General features: G+C 33.2%; 1 protein-coding gene across 2 annotated transcripts in view; it reads right to left on the bottom strand.

Moving 5' to 3' along the window:
* The window catches only part of LOC114349461 (BTB/POZ domain-containing protein 9), a 45402-nt gene extending 22069 nt beyond the window's left edge, over positions 1 to 23333 (bottom strand). Inside the window, exons 1-6 of one of the 2 annotated variants that reach the window (XM_028299840.2) lie at positions 23142 to 23333; positions 22896 to 23069; positions 21367 to 21502; positions 14061 to 14317; positions 7268 to 7529; positions 2283 to 2502 (exon numbers count right to left, since the gene is read on the bottom strand). In XM_028299840.2, coding sequence (XP_028155641.1) covers positions 2283 to 2502; positions 7268 to 7529; positions 14061 to 14317; positions 21367 to 21502; positions 22896 to 23069 — 1049 coding nt within the window. In that variant the 5' untranslated portion in view covers positions 23142 to 23333. The remainder of the gene's footprint in view (positions 1 to 2282; positions 2503 to 7267; positions 7530 to 14060; positions 14318 to 21366; positions 21503 to 22895; positions 23070 to 23141) is intronic. The other variant, XM_028299841.2, reaches the window with a different exon arrangement.
* Positions 23334 to 23445: the final 112 nt, after the last annotated feature.

Below are 23445 nucleotides of genomic sequence, written 5' to 3'. Positions count from 1 at the left end.
TGTCAATTAACTTTCTAATCCAATTTAAACATAATTATCAATACAAAACAATATTTGTTTATCTAGATTTCTCGTTTAAATCACAAAAACGTTAAAATTAATTTGTAATTCTCATAAAGGTTTAAATTATACAACATGATGGACTTTTTAGAGAAATAGGCAACAGTTTACAGTAATGAAAGCATGAAATTTTTATAAAAGAAATTGGAAACGTTTTAAAATTATTTAAAATGTCGCAATGGCGGTGATATCGACAGTACAATCTTATACAGTAAGAGAACTGATTTGCAACATACAATAAGTTTATGCCGATTGAAATCGCTGAAAATCGAATGTCTTTCCCATAAGATAATTTTGCTATTCACACAAACGAAAAGAACATTATAGTCTAAGAGCTAGTGAACCCTCCGACTAACCGTCGTCCTGTAAGGCTAGAAATTTTTCTAGTGATAATTCATAGCACACCAAGGCTAAAAACCATGACCTGGCAGGCATCAGCGGTGCACGTGTATCTACCACGTGTATATACCAGGTGAATCGAAAAGTGCAAATTTAGGGGGTAAAATAAACTTTCTCCTGTAAGGTTTAAATTTAAGTATGTGTTTGAGTAAGTCATTTAGAAGAAATGTGTACAATGACAGGTGATTCTGAAGAGCATAAGACCTTGCCAGGCGAGGGGAAAGATTAGGGGTTTTTCCTAAAATTATTCTTTTTGCATCGAACAAATTTTTTTAGGTTTTTTGAATCATTCCAAACAGAAAAGGTCTTTAGTGATTTTTCTCTTAAGTTAATAGTTTTTGTTATATAAGCGATTGAAAATTTTGAAAATTGCGAAATCGGCCATTTTTAACCCTAAATCGGACATTTAACTAAAAATTTCAATGTTGCCAAGGTAGGTAGATATTCTTTAAACATTGATTGATAAAATCCCGAAGAGTTTTTTGCAATAAAATATCGAAAACCCCTTTGTATTTTCAATTGCTAATAAAGCGGGCGCGACACTGTAGTATAAGTGAGGACGTTTGAGTTTGCATAAATTCATTATCTCAAGAATGGGCAAATTTCAAGAGAAATCCTCAGACAGGTCGATTTTTATTTTTGAATTAGGACTTTTTCGCATATATATATATATATATATATATATATATATATATATATATATATATATATATATATATATATATATATATATATATAATACTAGTGACGTTATCCATCTGGGCGTGATGACGTAATCGATGATTTTTTTAAATAAGAGTAGGGGTTGTGTGATAGCTCATTTGAAAGGTTTTTTAATTCTCTATTCAGTAATATAAACTTTAACATAATTATTTATACAGGGTGTACAAAAAAATTTTTTCTTCTATTTGTCAAATTTAATCAAAGTTAATTTAATAAAAAAATTTTTTGTACACCCCGTATAAATAATTATGTTAATGTTTATATTAGTGAGAGAATTAAATAACCTTTCAAATGAGCTATCACACAACCCCTACTCTCATTTAAAAAAAATAATCGATTACGTCATCACGCTCAGATGGATGACGTCACTAGTATTATATATATATGCCAAAAAGTCCTAATTTAAAAATAAAAATCGACCTGTCTGAGGATTTCTCTTAAAATTTGCTCATTCTCGAGATAATGAATTTAGGCCAACTCAAACGCCTCACTTATACTACAGTGTCGCGCCCGCTTGATTAGCAATTAAAAAACAAAGGCGTTTCCAATATTGTATTGCAAAAACCTCTTTGGGATTTCATAAATCAATGTTTAAAGAATATCTACCTACCTTGGCAACTTTGAAATTTTTAGATAAATGTCCGATTCAGAATTAAAAATGGCCGATTTCGCAATTTTCAATCGCTTATATAACAAAAACTATTAACTTAAGAGAAAAATCACTAAAGACCTTTTCTGTTTGGAATGATTCAAAAAACCTAAAAAAATTTGTTCGATGCAAAAAGAATAATTTTAGGAAAAACCCCTAATCTTTCCCCTCGCCTGGCAAGGTCTTATGCTCTTCAGAATCGCCTGTCATTGTACACATTTCTTCTAAATGACTTACTCAAACACATACTTAAAGTTTATTTTAACCCCTAAATTTGCACTTTTCGATTCACCTGGTAGATACACGTGCACCGCTGATGCCTGCCAGGTCATGGTTTTTAGCCTTGGTGTGCTATGAATTATCACTATAAAAATTTCTAGCCTTACAGGACGACCGTTAGTCGGAGGGTTCACTAGCTCTTAGACTATTAGACAATCCTCCACAAACTTACCTTAGGTCTCTATCCCACAGTAACATCCTAATGTGGTTTATAATGGAAGGCTGACCCAACTTGACAATGATTCCATGATCACCAGGTCCGTTTATCGCGTGTCTCGTGTAGCCTCTTTCCATATCGTATGAGTAGTGATCACTGTCCAGCAAATACTCCATCAACTCTCCAGATACTACTTTTGAACCAAGTCTAGGACACGCTACGTTTTCGTAAACTACTGAAAAAAATTGTATATGCCAAAATTTCAAATATCGATGGCTTAGTGTGAAAACCTCGTATCTCATTTTTTTTCGAAAATGACATTTTGGTGGTTTTAGTTTGAAAACCTTGTATCTCACGATTTACAACTGTTAGAAAAATTCCAAATACACTAGACTATTTTCTACAGCCGAAAAAAAGAAACCACGTATATCAATTATTGCTCTCTTGATTTAGTGTGAATACCACGTATATTTATAACCAAGAATTTGGTACTTAATTTGGAGTGTTTGTTTGAGAGATTAGACTTGCAGAAATGTTTTTTGTGAACAACAAAAGGTAGTCCGGCATATAGAAACATTTTATGAACCTTAAATCAAAAGATTTGTGTTGTATCGACCTAGTATTTGGAGGTGTGCAATAAGCTATGAAAAATGAAAACCTCGTAAATAATAATAAACACAACCTCATTTGAGATGAAAAACATGTATATCAAGATATACGAGGTTTTCATAGTTACTTGGGCAAAGGCTCTATATACTGCAAGGATATTTACGTGTGTTTCATAGTTAATACAAATTTTGTATTTCCAATTTAATAGCAACATTTAACACTTTTAGCTCTGTGCCAATATCAGATATTTGTCTCAATGTGCTCGAATCAAAAATACGTAACGTAATTTTTGTTTTTAGGTTATATTATGCAGAAAATCAGTTTTTTGCCTCTCCTGTAAAATTGTAATTTAATGAGATACGAGGTTTTCACACTAAGCCATCGATATGTAATAGTAAAAGTAGTGAAATGAGACGGTTTGGACACATGCAAAGAAGAGAAGAAGATGCTCTAATTACGAAGACAATAAACTGGAAACGGACCAAGAGGAAGACAAAAAATAAGATGGAAAGACCAACTACTTGAGGATATATGAAATACAGAAATTGCAAACGGGAGAGAAAAGTTTCAGGGAGAGTGGAAAAAGATAGTACCTAGACAAAGCAAAAAACATAATAATCACTGAGAAATAGCCAAAGTCAAGGATAATATCATCATTCTCTCTGCCTTATCCCTATGCGGGGTCGGCTTCCCTAATTGCATTTCTCCACACAATTCTATCTTGGATCATATCAATGTTAATCCCCTTTACCAACATGTCCTGCCTTATCGTCCCCCCCAGGTCTTCTTTGGTCTTCCTCTCCTATTCCTTCCAGGAATCTGCACTTCAGCTATTCTTCGTATTGGGTGATTAACGTCTCGACGTTGAACATGACCAAACCATCTTAACCTATGCTCTCTCATTTTGGCGTCAATTGGTGCCACACCTAGACTTCCCCTAATATACTCATTTCTAATTTTATCCTTCTTTGTCACTCCACTCATCCGTCTAAGCATTCTCCTTTCCGCCACACGCATTCGTTGTTCCTCTTTCTTCTTCACTGCCCAACATTCAGTTCCGTACATCATAGCCGGTCTTATGGCTGTTTTATAGAATTTTCCCTTCAGCTTCATTGGAATTTTTCTGTCACACAACACACCACTCGCTCCTTTCCACTTCATCCATTCAGCCCTAATTTTACTGCATGCATCTCCATCTATTTCTCCATTACTCTGTAATACCGATCCCAGGTACTTAAAACTATTGCTTTTTACAATCAGTTCACCATCCAAAGATACCATTTTATTTGTAGCAACTCCATCCTTAAATGAACACTCCAAGTACTCTGTTTTTGTCCTACTAAGTTTTAAACCTTTTTCCTCCAGAGCTTTTCTCCACTTTTCCAGTTTTTGTTCTAAGTGTCTTTCATTATTTCCTATTAACACTACCTCATCAGTATACATTAGGCACCACGGAATGCTACCCTGTAGTTTGGCTGTTATCTGGTCCAAAACTAATGAGAATAAATAAGGACTAAGCACCGAGCCTTGGTGCAATCCTACTTTCACCTGAAATTTATCAGTCTCTCCCACACCTGTCCTAACACTAGTCGTTACTCCCTCATACATATCTCTCACAATCTTTACATATTCGCAAGGGACTCCTTTCTTATTGAGTGCCCACCACAGAATCTCTCGAGGAACTTATTATATGCTTTCTCAAAATCAATGAATACCATATGAGCGTTGGCCTCTTTATTCCTGTATTTTTCCATCAGTTGCCTTAAGGGTCGTTTAAACACAGCGATAAATCAAACAACTTATCAAGGTCAATCGAGTTGTTGCAACTTATCATTGTGTGTAAACGGTGCATCGCACAACTTATCAAAGTTGGAGTTGGGTTGAAGGTGGTATCGCATTGAATCGCAGCGTCTAAACAGCGTTTCAACTTGTCATCACAACTAGTTGCTGTGACTTATCGTTGTGTTTAAACGACGCTTCTAGGGTCGTTTAAACACAGCGATAAATCAAACAACTTATCAAGGTCAATCGAGTTGTTGCAACTTATCACTGTGTGTAAACGGTGCATCGCACAACTTATCAAAGTTGGAGTTGGGTTGAAGGTGGTATCGCGTTGAATCGCAGCGTCTAAACAGCGTTTCAACTTGTCATCACAACTAGTTGCTGTGACTTATCGTTGTGTTTAAACGACGCTTTACAATGACAATTGCATCTGTTGTTGATCTGCCCTGCATAAAGCCAAATTGATTATCGGATATTTCGGTTTCTTCAGATATTCGTCTATCAATTACTCTCTCCCATATTTTCATGGTGTGGCTAAGTAGTTTTACAGCCCTGTAGTTTGTGCATTGTTGTATGTTTCCCTTGTTTTTGTAGACAGGTACTAATATACTGCTTCTCCATTCGTCTGGCATTTATCCAACTTCCATAATTCTATTAAATAGACCTGCTAGTAAACTTATTCCTGTCTCTCCCAATGCTCTCCATACTTCCCCAGGAATATCATCTGGTCCGACTGCTTTTCCTGAATATCATCTGGTCCGACTGCTTTTCCTCTCTTTATTTTTTGAAGCGCTTGAGCCACTTCCTCGTTTGTTATTCTGGTAACCATTGCTGTTACTGTCTCCGTTAACTCCACAGGCTGTCTGTCAAATTCTTCATTTAATAAACTGTCAAAATACTTTCTCCATCTCTTTTTGACATCATTTTCCTGAATTAGTATTTTATTATTTTCATCTCGGATACATCTAATCTGATTAAAATCTCTTGCTTTCTTTGCTCTCTGTTTGGCTATTTTATATATCTTTGCTTCGCCTTCCCTGGTATCAAGTTGATCGTATAGGTTTGAATACGCTTCTGCTTTAGCTTTTGCTACTGCTACTCTCGCTTCCTTTTTGGCGAGCATATAGTTTTGAAGATCTATGTCCGATCTGGTTTCTTGCCACTTTTATATAATTTTCCTTTTTCTTTTATTTTTCCTTGTACTTCATTTGACCACCACCAAGTCTCTTTATCCTCAAACTTCTTTCCTGACGTTTTCCCAAGTATTTAAATAGCCGTCTCTCTAATAATAAATTGTGTTAGGGCTTCCTTTCACGTTCCAACATATTTTTTCTACTATTCTTTCCCTGAATAGACCTTCTTTCTCATCTTTAAGCATCCACCACTTGATTTTTTGTGGTCTCTCCGATATTTTTGTTAGCTTCGCTTTTTACTTCGATGTACAGAACAAGCAGCTTATGTTGTTGGCTTACTGTCTCACTAACTATTACCTTGCAGTCCTTGCATTTACGTATGTCTTCTTTCCTTATCATGAAGTAGTCTATTTGGGATTGATGTCCACTTTTGTACGTAATAATTGAGTTTCTCTCTTTTTAAAGAATGTGTTAACAATCGCCATATCCAATGCTGTTGCTAATGCAAGCATGTCATCTCCAGCTTCATTTCTAGTTCCAAAGCCTAATCCCCCATGTATTGTTTCATATCCTGTCTTGGCCCACGTGTGCATTGAAATCACCTCCTATTATAACTTTCTCCTCTGCTGGAATATCACTCAGTACGTCTCCTAATTGGTCATAGAAAGCTCTTCTTTCATTCTCACCCAGATCTGTTTGAGGAGCATACACACACAACATTCAATACCTCTTTATCAATTACAAATTTCACTGACATCATTCTATCACTCGTTCTTACAACTTCTACTACGTTATCTTTCATTTCACTATCAGCAATTATACCAACTTTTCTAGTGTTACTACACCCTACATACCACAATTTATATCCTTCACCTAGTTCTTTCGCCCTTTGTCCTTTCCACCTAGTTTCTTGAATGCAGGCAAATTGAACTCTCCTTCATTTGAGCGCATCCACTAACTCCAGACTCTTACCTGTAAGACTACCAAGATTCCAAGACCCTATCCTGGTTTTTCTAACCTGTAATGGTGTTCCCCCTGAGAGAGTCGTCACCCGGAGATCCGAACGGAGGCTCATTTTACTTCCGGAATATTTTACCTCAGGAGATGCCATCATTTCAGTATAAGAAAGTCAAGGATAATATATATGTGAACTAATCAACCACGTTAAATGGATTAAAAGAGAAACATAGGAAATAATCTAAGGAACGCTAAGAGTACAAAGATTGTACCATCAAATAAATGAAAAGCATTAAAAGAATAGTTCAAAGCTGTTGGATGAAAAACCAAAAGTGGAGAAGATGTTTAGAGCCATAGTTACAACACAAGAATACAGTATGAATCGAAAAAGTTGATCAGGAAGATTAGAATGAATTGGAGGGAAGAAATTAAGTAAGATATGAGATACAGCAACCTAGAGAAGAACTTATAATAAAACTAGTAAGTAAGAAGCAAACCTTTACGACATATTTTACTCACCCAACTGTCCTCTGTGTGGTAAACTGCTTAACCTAATATTGGTCCTTTCAGCAATAGCATCTAATAGAGCATCTGGTTTGACCAAATCGGCAGGTCTGACTACCGACAGAAGATCAGCAACACTCATTAACGGTAATCTGACACATTTCATGACTAAATCATCCTTATCTTCATTGGCTTTGCACCAGTTGCAAACACCTCGGAAGATTTCGACTTCTGGAGCAAAAAATGAGTCTCTTTGGAGGAGTTCTACTAGAGATGCCTAAAAATAAAGTATTATATAGTTTGAGTTCGTCTAACTATAGAAAATTATACTACAGGAAAAGTCAAACAATAGGGAATGCACGTAATTTTCCCCTTGTTGCCATATTCTAAATTTGAAAAAATATATAGGGAATAATCAGATTTTTTGACATGCCATTCCTATTACTGCGAGCACTTCATTGGCTAGAATTGTGACGAGTTTATATGAAGTCATTATTATATTTGGTGAGATTATAAATGGTAACTGAAGTCTGTCATAATATTGGAGGTTAAATATAATGTCAAATTATTATTGCTTTCAAATTATATTTTATTTATTTAGTTTATTTTTATTTACAGTTTATTTTTAACCAACTTCACTTACCCTTCCCTATCCGTGATTGGTCTATTAGGTTCGTAATAGTTTTGTTGTATGGTACGTTTAGTTAGGCGTTAATTTTAAGAAATGTTGCTGGCTAAATGGGCACAGCTCCCAAAGGCCATAAAAGACGAAGAAAAAAATAAACAAACAAAATATCTTACATAACCTTCTACAGGGTGATTGATTAGTGGGATAAAGCTCAATAGATTCGCTATAGCAATATATAGCAATAAAAGTTAATAACAAAAATTGTAGCCAACTCTGAGCTTCACATTTTAAAATTAATTAGAATGTTACAGTGTGTTCGATAACATCGTGGCAGCCTATATTTTATCTTATATTCGAAATCTTCCTAACTTCCCTATTACAAAAATATAAAGGTCTGTTATATTATACAGGGTATTTACAAAGTTATAGCCAATTTTCAATAAAAATCGTAACAAGTTCAGCTCCCTGTATAAATAAAAATAACACAACAATGATTTAGTGATGCCATATTTTTTTATTTATTGTCAAAATTTTTAAAAATGATTGACATTGCTAATTTTATTTATATCTAATACAGGGTGAGTCTAAACGCAAGTACATTATTTTCTCAGTAATTTTAAATGGAACACCCTGTATTTTATATCACTATTGAAAAGTACCATTATCGTACTTTAATTTATACACAACATTCCCTTTGTCTAAATTTATTAGTTTTCGAGATATTTTCATATTTCAATGGACCAGTTGCGTGGCCACCCAAATCACCAAAATTTAATAAGCTGGACTGATTTTTTTGGGGTTACGTTAAGAATGAAGGTTATAAAATGCCTCCAATAACAAGGGATGAGATGAAAAATAGAATACAAAGTGTATTTCGAACTGTTAATTTACAAATGCTTCGTAGTGTAAGTAACCCATTCACTCAACTCATTTTGAACACCTTATGTAATTAAATATATATAAAATATTTTAGTAAAAGTAGCTTTTATTTTTTTCAAAAATATTGTATTGTGTGTTAATGTTTTTTTTGTAAAATTTTTTACTGATAAATTATTTTTCTTTCTTTATTTGTTACATTTACATACAAAAGAAGTTTTTAATTGTGTCTGTGTTTTTTTTTGTAAAATTTAGAACTAATAAATTATTTTTCTTTCTTTATTTGTTACATTTACATACAAAAGTAGTTTTTAATTGTTTCAAAAATGTTGTATGTTGTGGTTGTGTTTTTTTTTGTAAAATTTATTACTAATAAATTAATGTTATTCTGAAGCTATTTTCTTGTGGCATTTTTATAATAAATTACTTTTAATGGGAAATAAGCCACAATTTTAACAAAAAAGTGATTTTATTAATTTATAAAACCCGGTTTGGGCTTCGAAACGTTAATAAAATCATTTTTTTGGTAAAATTGTGGCTTATTTCCCATTAAAAGTAATTTACTAATAAATTACTTTTCTTTATTTACTTGCTACATTGTTACATTGATTACCGGATTGATAATCAGTAACCTTAAATTAGCGGTTTTAAAAATTCAGTCAATCAAGGCTTACTTAAAATTTGGAAAGATTTAGACCACTAATTAATAACTTGCTTTGAAAAATGAAAATATCTCAAAAACTAATAAATTTAGACATAGGGAATGCTATCTAAAAATGAAAGTACGGTAATGGTACTTTTCAATAGCGATATAAAATACAGGGTGTTCCATTTAAAATTACTGAGAAAATAATGTACTTGCGTTTTGACTCACCCTGTATTCGATATAAAGAAAATTAGCAATATTAACCATTCTTAAAAATTTTCTCAATCAACAAAAAATACGGCACCAATAAACCATTGCTGTTGTGCTTATTTTTATTTATAAAGGGAGCTGAACTTGTTACGATTTTCATAGAAAATTGGTTATAACTTTGTTAATACCCTGTATAATATAAATAACAGGCTTTTATATTTTTGTAATGGGGAAGTTAAGAAGATTTCGAATATAAGATAAAATATAGGGTGTTCCATTTAAAAAACATAAGGTTGGTCTGCCACTGTGTTATCGAACACCCTGTAACATTGTAATTAATTTTAAAATGTGGAGCTCAAAGTTGGCTACAATTTTTGTTACTAACTTTTATGGCTATCTATTACTATAACCGATCTAAGGAGTTTTACCCCACTAATCAATCACCCTGTATAGGACAATGTCAATTTGACATTTATGGTACAGATAGTTAGTTATCTTTGTTTCACATGATTAAAGACAAAGAGAAATAGTGTAGCCGGTAGCTGCTTTGGTAAATACATAATATATTATTTTTATTTGGCAACAATTTTCCTGTTAAACTTGACAGTAGCGAAAAAACTAATATATGAGGAAAAATTTCTTGAATTTGTTTGCTGTCAAGTTTGTACCGGTGAGCTATGATGTCATTAAATCTATAACTAAATCTATAAGTGCAAAATTGTATCAAAAAAGTGTTATGCTAATTATATACATTCAACTGAGATTTCGATCCAAGCTAATCCAAAAAATTTTTGGAAATTTGTAAACAGTAAGAAAGAAAATAATAGTATGCCTGTCTCAATGTCACTCAACAATACACTAGCCTCTAATGGCAACGATATTGCAAATTTATTTGCTAGCCATTTCTCTTCAGTTTTTAGTAATAAAACTCTTAAGCATAATGACAATTTAATACAGTCTAAGGTCTGTGTATCTTCCTATATTATACCAATTTCAAAAATATACGAAAAACTTTCAACTCTTAATGTCAATAAGGGACCTGGGCCAGATGGTATTTCTCCCATTTTTCTTAAACGATTCTCTTTTATTCTGTCTCGGCCGCTTTATCATATTTTTAATAAATCCCTCCAGTTGGGGGAATTTCCTGACTTTTGGAAACTATCCTATGTCACTCCAATTCACAAAGCAGGTAATAAAGCTGACATAACGAATTATCGTCCTATTTCTATTCTCGGCACAATTCCCAAGGTATTTGAGAGTATTGTTACTGATTACCTTAATTATGACTGCTCTTGGATACTAAATTCTCAACAGTTCGGATTTTCTTGTGGTAAATCAGCAGAACTTAGTTTGTTGCTTTATGTTGATACCTTGTCTGAAGCTTTGGAGAGGGGGTTGCAGATTGATTCAGTGTATACTGACTTCTCCAAGGCTTTTGATAGGGTGAACCATGATCTTTTGTTACATAAGCTCAAATTATATGGCATAGAAGGTTCTGTGTTGAAGTGGTTGGGCAGTTACCTAACAAATAGAACACAGCAGGTTAGGGTTAACCATCATTACTCCAACACTTTTCTAGTAACCTCTGGTGTACCTCAGGGCTCTCATTTGGGTCCACTTTTGTTTAACCTGTATATTAACGACATCGTCACCTGCTTCTCTAACACTTCTGCTCTCTTATTCGCTGATGATCTTAAATGTTATCAAATCATTAATAATCAAGATGATGCAATATCATTGCAATCAGATTTAGATAATTTAGCCAACTGGTGTCTTGATAATGGGATGGATTTGAATGTCAACAAGTGTCACATTATCCGGTTTTGTCGAAATCATCATTTATCAGTATTTAATTATACCATAAATGATCAATTATTGGATACGGTAGACTCAATTAAAGATTTAGGTGTTGTTCTTGATTCCTCTCTGAGCTTTAACCATCACATCAACAATATTACTCAAAGATCCATGAAAATGCTTGGCTTTGTTAAAAGGACAACTCGTGATTTCACGAACGTGTTCACTATTAAAATGCTCTATTGTTCTTTAGTCAGGACGCACCTTGACTACTGTTCTCCAGTTTGGTCCCCACATTATTTACACCTCAAGAACAAACTTGATAGTGTTCAACATAATTTTCTTAGATATATTGGGTTCAAAAAACACATCAATTATAATTATACAGATATGGAACGATTTTTGAATATCTCTTCTCTGGATGTCCGTAGGAAGCGTAAAGATCTTACAGTATTGTTTAATATTATCAATGGCATATATTACTGCCCTGAACTCCTTGCTAAAATATTGTTGTTTGTTCCACCACGATCAACAAGACAAATTCAAACCTTTCATAGATTTCAAAATTTCTTTTCATAGATATAATTACTCGTATTTTACTTTTGTTCCTAGAACACTAAGACTTGCTAACTCCCTAGGTGACCTTTTACTTTTTGGTAACTCTGTTGATGTTTTTAAGAACCATTTAACCAAATTAAATATTTAGCAATGTCATAACCTTGTTATTTGTTAGTAATTAATGTTTTGTAATTATTTTACTTTGTCATGTCTTTTTAAATGTTTTGTACTCTCTCATTTTATTCTTATATATTCAACACTGTAATTATCAATATCTTATTAATGTATTACCGAATTGGGCTTGCCCGTATAAATAAATAAATAAATAAATAACATGCATTCCTAATAGGGAACTTGCATAAATTTTTAAATTCGAAAAAAATGTTATAAATCACAACACAACATAATTTAAAACGTGTATCAAAGATAAAAAAGTTTTGTTTGTCTTTCGTTTGGCCCCTAAAGACGATTAAAAATTCAAATTAAAACAGGTGGTCCAAAACGCATAGTGACGTCACTTGGTTTTACATTTACATTTTTCCAATAAAGTAAACAGAATTTTAAATTAGACGTTATAAACGTCAGTAGAAAATACATTTATGTGACGTTACAAGTGTTTTTGATCGTTTGAACTATTCATAGAAAAATTCGTACTTTTACAAAATGTTTTTATTTTCAATAGTAAACCTTCGCTCCTTTCCTTCAAAAACAGTATAAAACTACAATTTTAACAAACTGGTATATATTATTACAATAACATACGATAAATGTCATTAGATTATAAATATTTTTGACTTATTCCACGACGATGAGCTTGCCAAATACCCAAGTAGGTGGAGGCCAATAAACTAAAGAAGGAGAAGAAGAATATACCTAAATATAAGGTTGTGTCTAGGTATACGTTACCGTGTACGCAAATAAAAAAGTTAGAGTGTCAGTGATTTCTTATTTTTTATTTGTTTAGTGTTTGTTTTTAAATTAACTACGGAGTGTGGACAATTATTTAGTTCTTTTAATGAGTTTAAGAACATTTTAAAACAGTACGAAAAAGATAAGAGACTATAAATTAATATATATTTTTTTTAGGTATAAATGAAATAGTATGTATTACCGTAAAAGATTAAAATAAAAAGAAGACCTAAAGCTTTCACAATAATAATTAACTTGTTCTGAAGCTATTATCCTTGTGGCATTTTTGTAATCAACTATTCTAAATGGGAACTAAGCCACAATTTCACCAAAAAATGATTTTATTAACGTTTCGACGTCTAAATCGGACGTCGTTGTCAAAATACAAAATATTATTAAATTAAACAAAAATGGTGTTGCTTAGTAAAAAATTTTTCTAATAATTTATTTAATCTGACTAATTTTTGTATTTTGACAATGACATCCGATTTGGACGTCGAAACGTTAATAAAATCATTTTTTTAGTTAAATTGTGGCTTATTTCCCATTTAGAATAGTTGATTATAATAATTAACTTACATATAAAAATTATTTTAACAATATTTTTTACGTGTTATGTCAACTAAATACATATATTTATTTTGCTAACCTAAATATATACTTTAATATATACATTGATTTATTACAATTAAGTTTGAAACATCTGAATAGTTCTGCTTCCCTTCCTTTAACAAATATTTTTCTATCAAACACACGCTAAACATATCAAAATAGCATGTACCAAAATATACAGTCACTGAGCACGCTAAATAATAACGTCACTGGCTTGATGAAGTTTAATTCGCGTGTACATACCTAACTTTTTTATTTGCGTACACGTTAGCGTGTACCTAGACACAGCGAAATATAACCATAATAATAACTAATGTAAAACTATGTGACGTCACGGGTCGTTTGAACTATTTTGTACCGCTGAAGACTTTAAATATTTATTTCTAAGTTATTACGAGTTTTTGAAGCGTGAAATTTTGGAAATCTCTTTTTTAAACAAAACTGAACATTATTATGTAATAAAAAAAATTGTGCAAGTTCCCTATTGTTTGAATTTAGTTTAATAGTACATTTCCATTAAAAAAATTAGTTTTGAATATCAAAAATGAAAAAAAAAGGTATTGTCTCCTTACCTGTGAAAGGTGTATGAAATACTCCTGAGTTAGTATTTCGGAAGCATGCATGTCTAAGAAATTGTGACACACTTTGACCAAGTTATCTAGCCCATAGAGATGAGCGGCATCTAAAATGGCACATACGTTATTTAAAGCAAGCAACTGCCTCAGAATATCCGATATGGCAGTTTCTAAGTCTTGAAATCCATACTGGTGCGCCAAGCCTAATGTATCTAGGATAACGTCTTCTTCTAAGGTGGTTAGGAACATATGGCCTGAAAGAGAAGTATTTTAAAATATGTTTATATAAAGGTTAAGTCGCCAATGCAGTCATTAGCATCATTGATACAATAGTCTATTAACTGGTAATACAATCACGATAACCAATGATTTCACTTGCCTCTGTGCCTGTTTTAATTCAAAAGTTGTCTCAGATGAAATCTTTCCATGCCATTTAGTTGTCTATAATCTCATTTTTACCAATAAGATCACATTTTTTGGCATTCCTAATTTTTTTTAGGGCCATAAACTTTTATGACACACTAAACTAGTTTGAAATTAATGAAAATCACCTATAATGTAGTCTATGGATGTATCAGATCATTTGCAATTCTTATAAGGCAAATATTTGGTCTGTAAATATTTATTACATCTAAATTTCAGATTTAGATGAAGAAACTTAGTTAGAATTTTCTGTAATTTGCGGAAATGTTGAAAATCCGACAACATTGCAATGATGAATTATGAGTTGCCTACATTTGGCATAACTCATCTACACTGGGGTGCAAAATTAACCGGACACCTTAAAAATGGGTCATTTTTGATGTCTCAAATTTCCTGAACCTGCTGTCCGATTTAAGTGATTTTTTTAATATATTATAGCCTTATTCTTTAACAATATCGCTGTAATAGTATTGTTGCTAAAGAGTTAAATTTTCATTGTATACAGGGTGTACACATCTAACTCTGTTTTTTCTCAAAGTTCGCATCACCCTGTGGAATATTCTAGCATTTATAAAATACTGAAATTAAGGGGGGGGGGGGTATGGTTTGAAATCAACATATCAAGCACATTTTTGTGAATTTTTTTCGAAGCTATGGTAGAATTATTTTATTTTTAAATTAAATAAACATATTAAGTACAATTCAGAGAATATTTAAGAAAAAATTCAATCCAAAATATTGAAAAATAAGCCATTGGCGACAAATTTTGGCAGGCGGCTCAAAAAAAATGGATTTTGCGGTGGACATCAGAACTCATCACTGGATCATACGAAACAAAAAATTCAAAAAGATTTAATTAGCTTATGATTGATGACCATTGTATTGAGTAGCCGAGTAATGCCTTACATATGCAAGTTATGTGTTCCTAAAATAAGTGATACTATGCAACTTTTAGACCGTGTCACTGTTCTGGAGGATGAAATGGCTGAACTAAAAAGTAAGACTCAAAATGTTTTCGATACAGCTGATGTTATACAGACTCTTGCAGATGAAATGAAAAGTATTAAAACATGCTTTGCCTCAAGCCTTGAAGACATTAAATCTCTTGTAAAGACGGAAATCGAAGGATTAAAGGCCACCCCTCCTATGTCTGCAACTCATAATGCTAACCCAACTTCACAGGATGAAGTTATTCTCGAGTGGCAAGAACGCCAAACAAGGTCGAAAAATCTTATGATCTTCAATGTGCCTGAAGGTGAGGACAGACAACAGGTAGAAGGTATAATTGCACAGGTAACAAACACTCCTCCAAAAGTAGTACATTTATCAAGAATGGGCAAACCCAACAAGAATCAAGCCCGGGCTTTGAAGGTAGTGCTTAATTCAGCAGAAGATGTTCTCCACATTGTGAAAAATCGTTCCAAACTTAAGGGGAAAGAAGTTTTTGTAAACTTCGATCTCACCTCTAAACAACGAGAATGCGAAAAAAAGTTATTGCAAGAACTAAATGATCGTAGAGCGAAAGGCGAACAAGTGAGTATCAGATATCGAAATGGTACCCCATTTATTTTTGCACGAAAAAACTAATTAATGGGCCTTCCTTATCAAGTTCTCATTCCAGAATTCACCGGAATATGGATATCTTTTATCAAAATGTTCGAGGACTTAGGACCAAACTGAATGTTCTTCGTAGTAATGTTATCTCTAACAATAACTCAGTAATTGTGCTAAGCGAGACATGGCTTACAGAAGAAATCTCTGATGTTGAGCTTGGGCTGTTTGAATATAATATATACAGAAGGGACCGTAATGCAACTACCAGTGATGCTTCAAGGGGTGGTGGTGTGTTGATCGCTGTCGCTAAGAATATCCCTGCTCAATTGGTGGAGTCAAGCCCCGGCCTGGAGCAATTATTTGTTCAAATTGGCTCTGGTTCTAATAAAACCGTTATAGGATGTGTATATATTCCACCAAGATCATCTCCAGAAAAATACCAACTTTTCAGTGACAATATTGACAGCCTCTCTGAAAAGTACCAATGCCCAATGCTCCTACTTGGAGATTTTAACTTGCCGAAGGCCTCATGGACATTTGACCAGTTCTGTTCTCATGCCATCTACTCTCCAGATACTTTGCACCAGGATGCCGAATCAATTGAGGTAATGTCAAACTTATGTGCTTTTCACAATTTGTACCAACTTAACAATGTTCCCAACCATTTGGGCAAAACCCTGGACCTGGTTTTTGGTTCGAATGCCCTTTCAGTAGTTGTGACTTTGGCAGATGATGCTCTGGTCCCCGAGGATAGTTACCATCCACCCCTGAATATAACATTAAGAATATCAGATAGTCATACTAATTTAGTTAATGCAACCAAGGATGAATATTATTATGACTTCAAGTTAGCAGACTTTAATTTGTTAAATAGCTATCTTGGAGAGGTTAATTGGGACATGATATTATTAAAACATTCTATCAATGACATGCTTAATATTTTTTATGATGTTCTTTACACAGTTATACACATGGTAGTACCACAAAAGAAAGTGTCTCAAGAATACTTTCCAAGATGGTTCTCTCAAGAATTAAAAAATGTTATTATTTTAAAAAAGCAAGCACACAAAGCATTTAAAGAATCTGGGAGTAGGTATGAGTATTTTACTTTTTCAAGATTAAGATCACAATGTAAAGTCCTATCTAAAACTTGTTACAATGAATTTGTGTCCAGCTCGGAAAATGCTATTGTCAATGAGAGTAATGTGAAAAAATTCTGGTCCTATGTCAACTCACAACGAAAATCTAATGATTTACCATCTGAAATGTTTTACAACGAGGTGAGTTGCCAACTGGGGCCTGATCTTCCAGATCTATTTGCAGATTATTTTAAAACTGTTTACTCAACAAAAGTTTGTCAGGCCGTTGAATCTTTATCTTTTAATGATATCAGCATAAATGATCTTCAAATCAGTATTTCAACAATTTATGAAGAGATTTGTAATCTAAATACCAACAAGAGTCCAGGGCCAGATGGAATACCCCCCATTATTCTAAAATCATGTAGTTTCGTACTTTCTCGTCCTCTCTATATGATATTTAACTCTTCTTTAAAGTCTGGTTATTTTCCTGAGTTTTGGAAGACTAGCTTCTTGACCCCCATATACAAATCAGGAAATAAAGCTGATGTGTGCAATTATAGGCCAGTTTGCAATTTAAATGTAATTCCAAAACTATCTGAAAAAATAGTAACAAAATATCTTACATCAGTGTTATCATCAACAATAATACCCCAGCAGTATGGATTTCTAAATGGAAGGTCTACTGAGCTTAATTTACTAGTTTACAGTGAGTTTCTGCCAGGTGTCTTGGATGGTGGTGGTGAGGTACACAGTATATACACTGACTTTTCTAAGGCATTTGACAGGGTAAATCATACAATTTTATTGGATAAGCTGAGGACAGCAGGTTTGGGTGGTAGTTTGTTGAGCTGGATCGGCAGCTATTTGTCTGATAGATCTCAAATAGTAAAGGTCAAAGGCTTTAAATCTAAGGAGATAAAAGTACCTTCTGGTGTGCCTCAAGGGTCTCATTTGGGACCCTTGTTATTTAACATCTTTATAAATGACATCCAGAGTTGCTTTCAATATTCCGAATTTCTATGTTTTGCTGATGACCTAAAATGCTTCAAAACTGTCTCTTCTACCACTGATTGTATCAACTTGCAGTCAGATTTGTCCAGACTTGTGGACTGGTGTGAAAGAAATTGCATGGATTTAAACCCAAAAAAATGCCTCACTATGTATTTCTCTAAAAGGCGTATCCCCTTGGCTTTTCCCTATGAAATTTCTAACACCATCTTGATCAATATGTCAGCTACTAAGGATCTTGGAGTCTTATTTGACAATGCTCTATCCTTCAGATTTCATATCGCAGTGATTGTTTCTAGAGCCCTTAAAATGGTTGGCTTTGTCAAGAGATCTACAAGAGATTTTACAAATCTCTCGGCAATCCGCCTATTGTATTGTTCATTGGTCAGACCCCTATTGGAGTATGCTTCTTCAGTCTGGAATTCCCTCTATACATGCCATGTACACAAATCAGAACAAGTGCAAAGAAGATTTTTGCGGTATTTGGCCTTTAAGGCTGGTGTGGATCCCCCTGACAACTACCATTACAACTATGATTCACTTCACACGAGATTTTCTCTCCCTCCTCTCCAGATTCGCAGGCAATGTAGGGACTTACAGAATTTATACAAAGTTTTTAATGGTATTGCTGATTGCCCAGATCTACTGTACTGTATTGGTTTGGCAGTGCCGTCAAGGAATACTAGATTTCACCTCATGTTTCAACAACCTTTATGTAGAACTAATGTAAAGTTTAATAGTTTTAGTTCAAGGTCTGTAAGGACAGCCAATAACTTATCTCCGAACATTGATTTCAGTATAAGTCAAAGTCGCTTTGTGTGCTTTCTTAAGGATTTAACGCTTGGGGAAGAACACTAATTTATAAATTTATAAGTATATTTATGGGTAGCTAGGTGATTAGTGTTAAGTGTCCAAATAATATTTGTCAATTTATTACCTGTGATAATGTCTGTGTAATGTTACCATTTTGTGATTGTAATTAAGTATATTTACATATTTTTATAATTTATTTTGAGGTTTAATGTATATTTTAGCTCTTAAATTATTCTGTAATAATGGGTAAGGCCCGTAAATAAATAAAATAAATAAATAAATGAGTTTGGCGAGGTAACAACGTCGAGTTTTTTTATTTTTAATGATTTTTGAATTTTTGGTATCACTCAAAAGTCAAAAATACGAAATTTTTGATAAAAATTTTGTGAAAACCAACAGATTTAATATTGTTGAACAAAAAATAAGCACAAAACGAAAAATATCTCGACGTTGTTACCTCACGAAATGTCTAAAGAAAATCTATGCAAAATTTCAGGTAGATCGGTCAAGTAGTTTTTCAGTTACAATGTCCACCGCATTCGAAAAAGCAGTTTTGAGAAAAATGCGTTTAAAGTTTTGACAACTGCATCTTCATCTTCTTATTTGTCTGCCAAATCGTAAAGTGATGAACATTGGAATATGTTTTTTGAATTGCGGAGTAATCTACAAAAGAGAAGGCGAACAGTTTAACGTTTCTCACTACGCTCAAGCGTGCTGGCGCGAAGCCGCGGCAACGTGAGTCGAAGGTAGGGATATTCAACACCCTGTATCTCTGGTAATTTTACTCCGATTACTTTGAAATTTTCAGAGAGTATTCTTGAAAGTATGTACTATTATTTGAAATAATAGAAAAAATTAAATATTTCAAACCATACCCCCCCCTTAAAATCAAACTATAACCTCATGTTTTCTCAACATTTTGTTTTGTGATTCATTAGCTTGTGTTGGATAATAAAAAGGTTAGGTACTTTAACAACTAGCCATGTTTTTCATCAATACAGGGTGTTTTTAAATAAGTATGGCAAACTTTAAGGGGTAATTCTGCATAAAAAAATGACAGTTTGCTTTACAAACAGTATCTCTGCAAATGCTTCGTTTCCGAGATAGGGGGTGTTAAAATTTTTCTTACAGATGATTTATTTATTGCTTTAAAACCGGTTGAGATATGCAAATGCAATTTGCTGGGTTTTAAGACGTAGTCACTGTACATTTTTTCACGTACAAGTAAGAATTTAATATTCACCATTGGCGCGCATACGGGTAATATGACGGTTCATATTACCTGTATGCGCGCCAATGGTGAATATTAAATTCTAAATCGTCAGTTTCTAAGAAAAATTTTAACACTCTATCTCTGAAACGAAGCATTTGCGGACATAGGTTTATAAAGCAAACTGTCATTATTTTTTCATGCAGAATTACCCCTTGACGTTTGCCATACTTATTTAAAAACATCCTGTATTGATGAAAAACATGGCTAGTTGTTAAAGTATCTAATTTTTTTATTATCCAACATAAGCGAATGAATCAAAAAACAAAATGTTGAGAAAAAATGAGGCTATTCACGGTGTGCAAGTACTTGGAAAGGGAAACGAGAAACGAACGTGCGTGAGTCGTGGAGAAATATTGCAACTATCTTAAATAATTCATATTGTCAATTGAAATTGTCAAATTGACGTATATTTCATACCTTCTGTCATTGAAGCAGAAAAATTATATATTGCTCCACAATATTGATATGATATGCAATTATTATATAAAGGTAATTTAATTAATTGTATTTTGAGTGCAGTACTGCATTTTAATAACTAATTTTATTTACTACATACAATTTTTCACGTTTTCATAACATAACCTGAATCTTATTTTTTCTTCTTACTATTTTTTTGGACTATGGCCTTGACAATTATCCAGTAACCAGGACTAATATAATTGGCCAATATAATTAAAAGTGCGAATAATAGTACAGAGCGAAGAAATAGGGGTCGCTTTGCCGAACTTGCACGGTACCAATAGTTTGATTTTAATTTCAGTATTTAATAAATGCTAGAATATTTCACAGGGTGATGCAAACTTGGAGAAAAAAACACAGTTTCATTGGTACACCCGGTATACAATGAAAATTTACCTGTTTAGCAACAATATAATGAATAAATATTTTGAATAAATAAATATTATTACAGCGATATTGTTAAAGAATAAGGTTATAACATATTAAAAAATCACTTAAATCGGACAACAGGTTTAGAAAATTCGAGACATCAAAAAAGACCCATTTTTAAGGTGTCCGGTTAATTTTGCACCCCAGTGTACTTTAAATGAAAATCAACCCACAAAAAAACATTACTTCATACATTTTTTTAATGCAAAAGTTTGTAGTCTCCTTCAAAATAATAACCAAAATCTTAATACATCTATTTTACCTGTATAAATGTACTTAAGGAGAACCTTAAAAGCCTTTAATGGAGCATCTGGTAATAGAATCTCATTCTGGCTCGACTCCTTCATACCTCCATATAGAAGAGCTCTGAAATAGTCGCTTCGGGCAGCTAAAATAACCTGAAATATACATTGCATTATAAAAAGTCAATAACATAATAAGTAAGTTTAACGAGTCATATGCTCAAAATATTTTTGAAAATTATATACTGGAGAATACACAACAAACTTGAGCAAGACATTAGTGACACACAATTTGGATTTAGAAATGCATTGGGAACAAAGGAAGCCCTGTTCGCTGTAAATGTACTTGTGCAAAGGTGCATGGATGTTAATGTGTTTCTTGGATAACAACAAAGCCTTCGATAAGGTCAGACATAACCTCCTCATAGAATTACTTGAAAAGGAAAAACTTAATGAGAGACATCAGAATCATTAACGCTATCTATTATAATCAGATCGCTGTGGTAAAAGAGAACAACATCTTTTCAAATGAAATACAGATTGAGAGGTGCGTCAGCCAGGGCTGTGTCTCTAAATTTCTCTAAATCTCTAAATGTCTCTAAAGGCTGTGTCTCCTAATTTTTTCAATTTGTATTCAGAGGAAATAATTCTGGAAACACTAGGAGCAGGTTGTTCAAACGCTAATCAAAAATGATCATTATCAAATATTTAATTACTGTCACCAACATCTGTCAATGTCAACTTTGTTTGGGTTGCTGAAAACATAATTATGGATTACAATTATGAAATTAGTTAATCAATTATGTTAATAATTGTTATGTTAATTGATTAACTAATCTCATAATTATAATCAATTATGTTTTCAGCAACTCAATCAAAGTTGACATTGACAGTTGGTGACAGTAATTAAATAGTTGATAGTGATCATTGTTGATTAGCGTTCGAACAACCGGCCCTAGAAGAACTAACTATGAGAATAAAAGGAAATGCTTGACCAATAAATAATATATGGTTTACTAACACTATTTTATTAGCAAAATGACTTGAAGATTTACAACAAATGGTTGACAGAGTGGCAGAAGTCAGCGAAGAAGACAGACCTAAACACAAAAAAGACACAATTTATAGTAATTACAAAAGCCCAACAGCGCCACGAAAGCATAACAATACTTGGAGAACAAATTAAAAATGTTGAAAAATATAAATATCTGGGTACAATCATTAATGAAAATGAGTACACAGAAGAGATTAAAGCAAGAATAGGACAGACAAGAAATGCTTTCAACAAACTAAAAAACGTATTCTGTAGCAGGGGCATTACAATTTCTTTAAAGGCAAGACTTCTGAGATGCTACATGTTCTCGGTATTATTTTATGGGTTATAGGCTTGGATATTAAAGAAAGATGTTTTGGACAGATTAGAAGCCTTCGAGTTATGGGCCTACAGAAGGATACTAAGAATAAGTTGACAATCTTCTTACAGGAGATGGCACATGAAGAAGATACTTTACATTGCAATATATTTAATAAAGTAATTAGGATATATTACCTTATGAGCATTTAATTTCTGCCCCTCAACTACAAGGGTAACATCAGAATGTTCTTGATTTAAACATAAGGCAGCCAAATTCTCAGACAATTGAGACAAATGCTCAATATCACCAGTACGTACACAGGGCTTTTGGCTCGTGTTTTGTAAATATTGGTGGCTTCCACTACTCATCTATAAACAGAAAATTTGAATGTTATACTTTACCTAATTAAATATATCATAATATGTACTTATATAACTTACTGTGATTCCTGGTTTATTTTAAGACAAATTAAAAATACTTGGTTTAATTCATTGAAACTTTAAACTGCAGCAATCTGCACGTTTATGTTTCTACTAAAAATAATAACAACTTTGGCATTGCACAGTTAATTTGGTGGATACAATGATAATGGCGAATGGCGATTGGCAGATTGGCAACGCAAATGTCAACAAACTTTACAAACTTTCCACACAACGACGTACGACGACGACGTGGACGTGAGTCGAGTTTTACGTCAAGTGGATACGATGTGAAGATAGGCGCTATCGTACCATTTGGCAACAG

Source organism: Diabrotica virgifera, chromosome 6, assembly GCF_917563875.1.
Source record: "Diabrotica virgifera virgifera chromosome 6, PGI_DIABVI_V3a".
NCBI classification, from domain to species: Eukaryota; Metazoa; Arthropoda; class Insecta; order Coleoptera; family Chrysomelidae; genus Diabrotica; species Diabrotica virgifera.
Note: the sequence above shows the minus strand (reverse complement) of the source record. Positions and strands in the feature narration are given on the sequence as shown.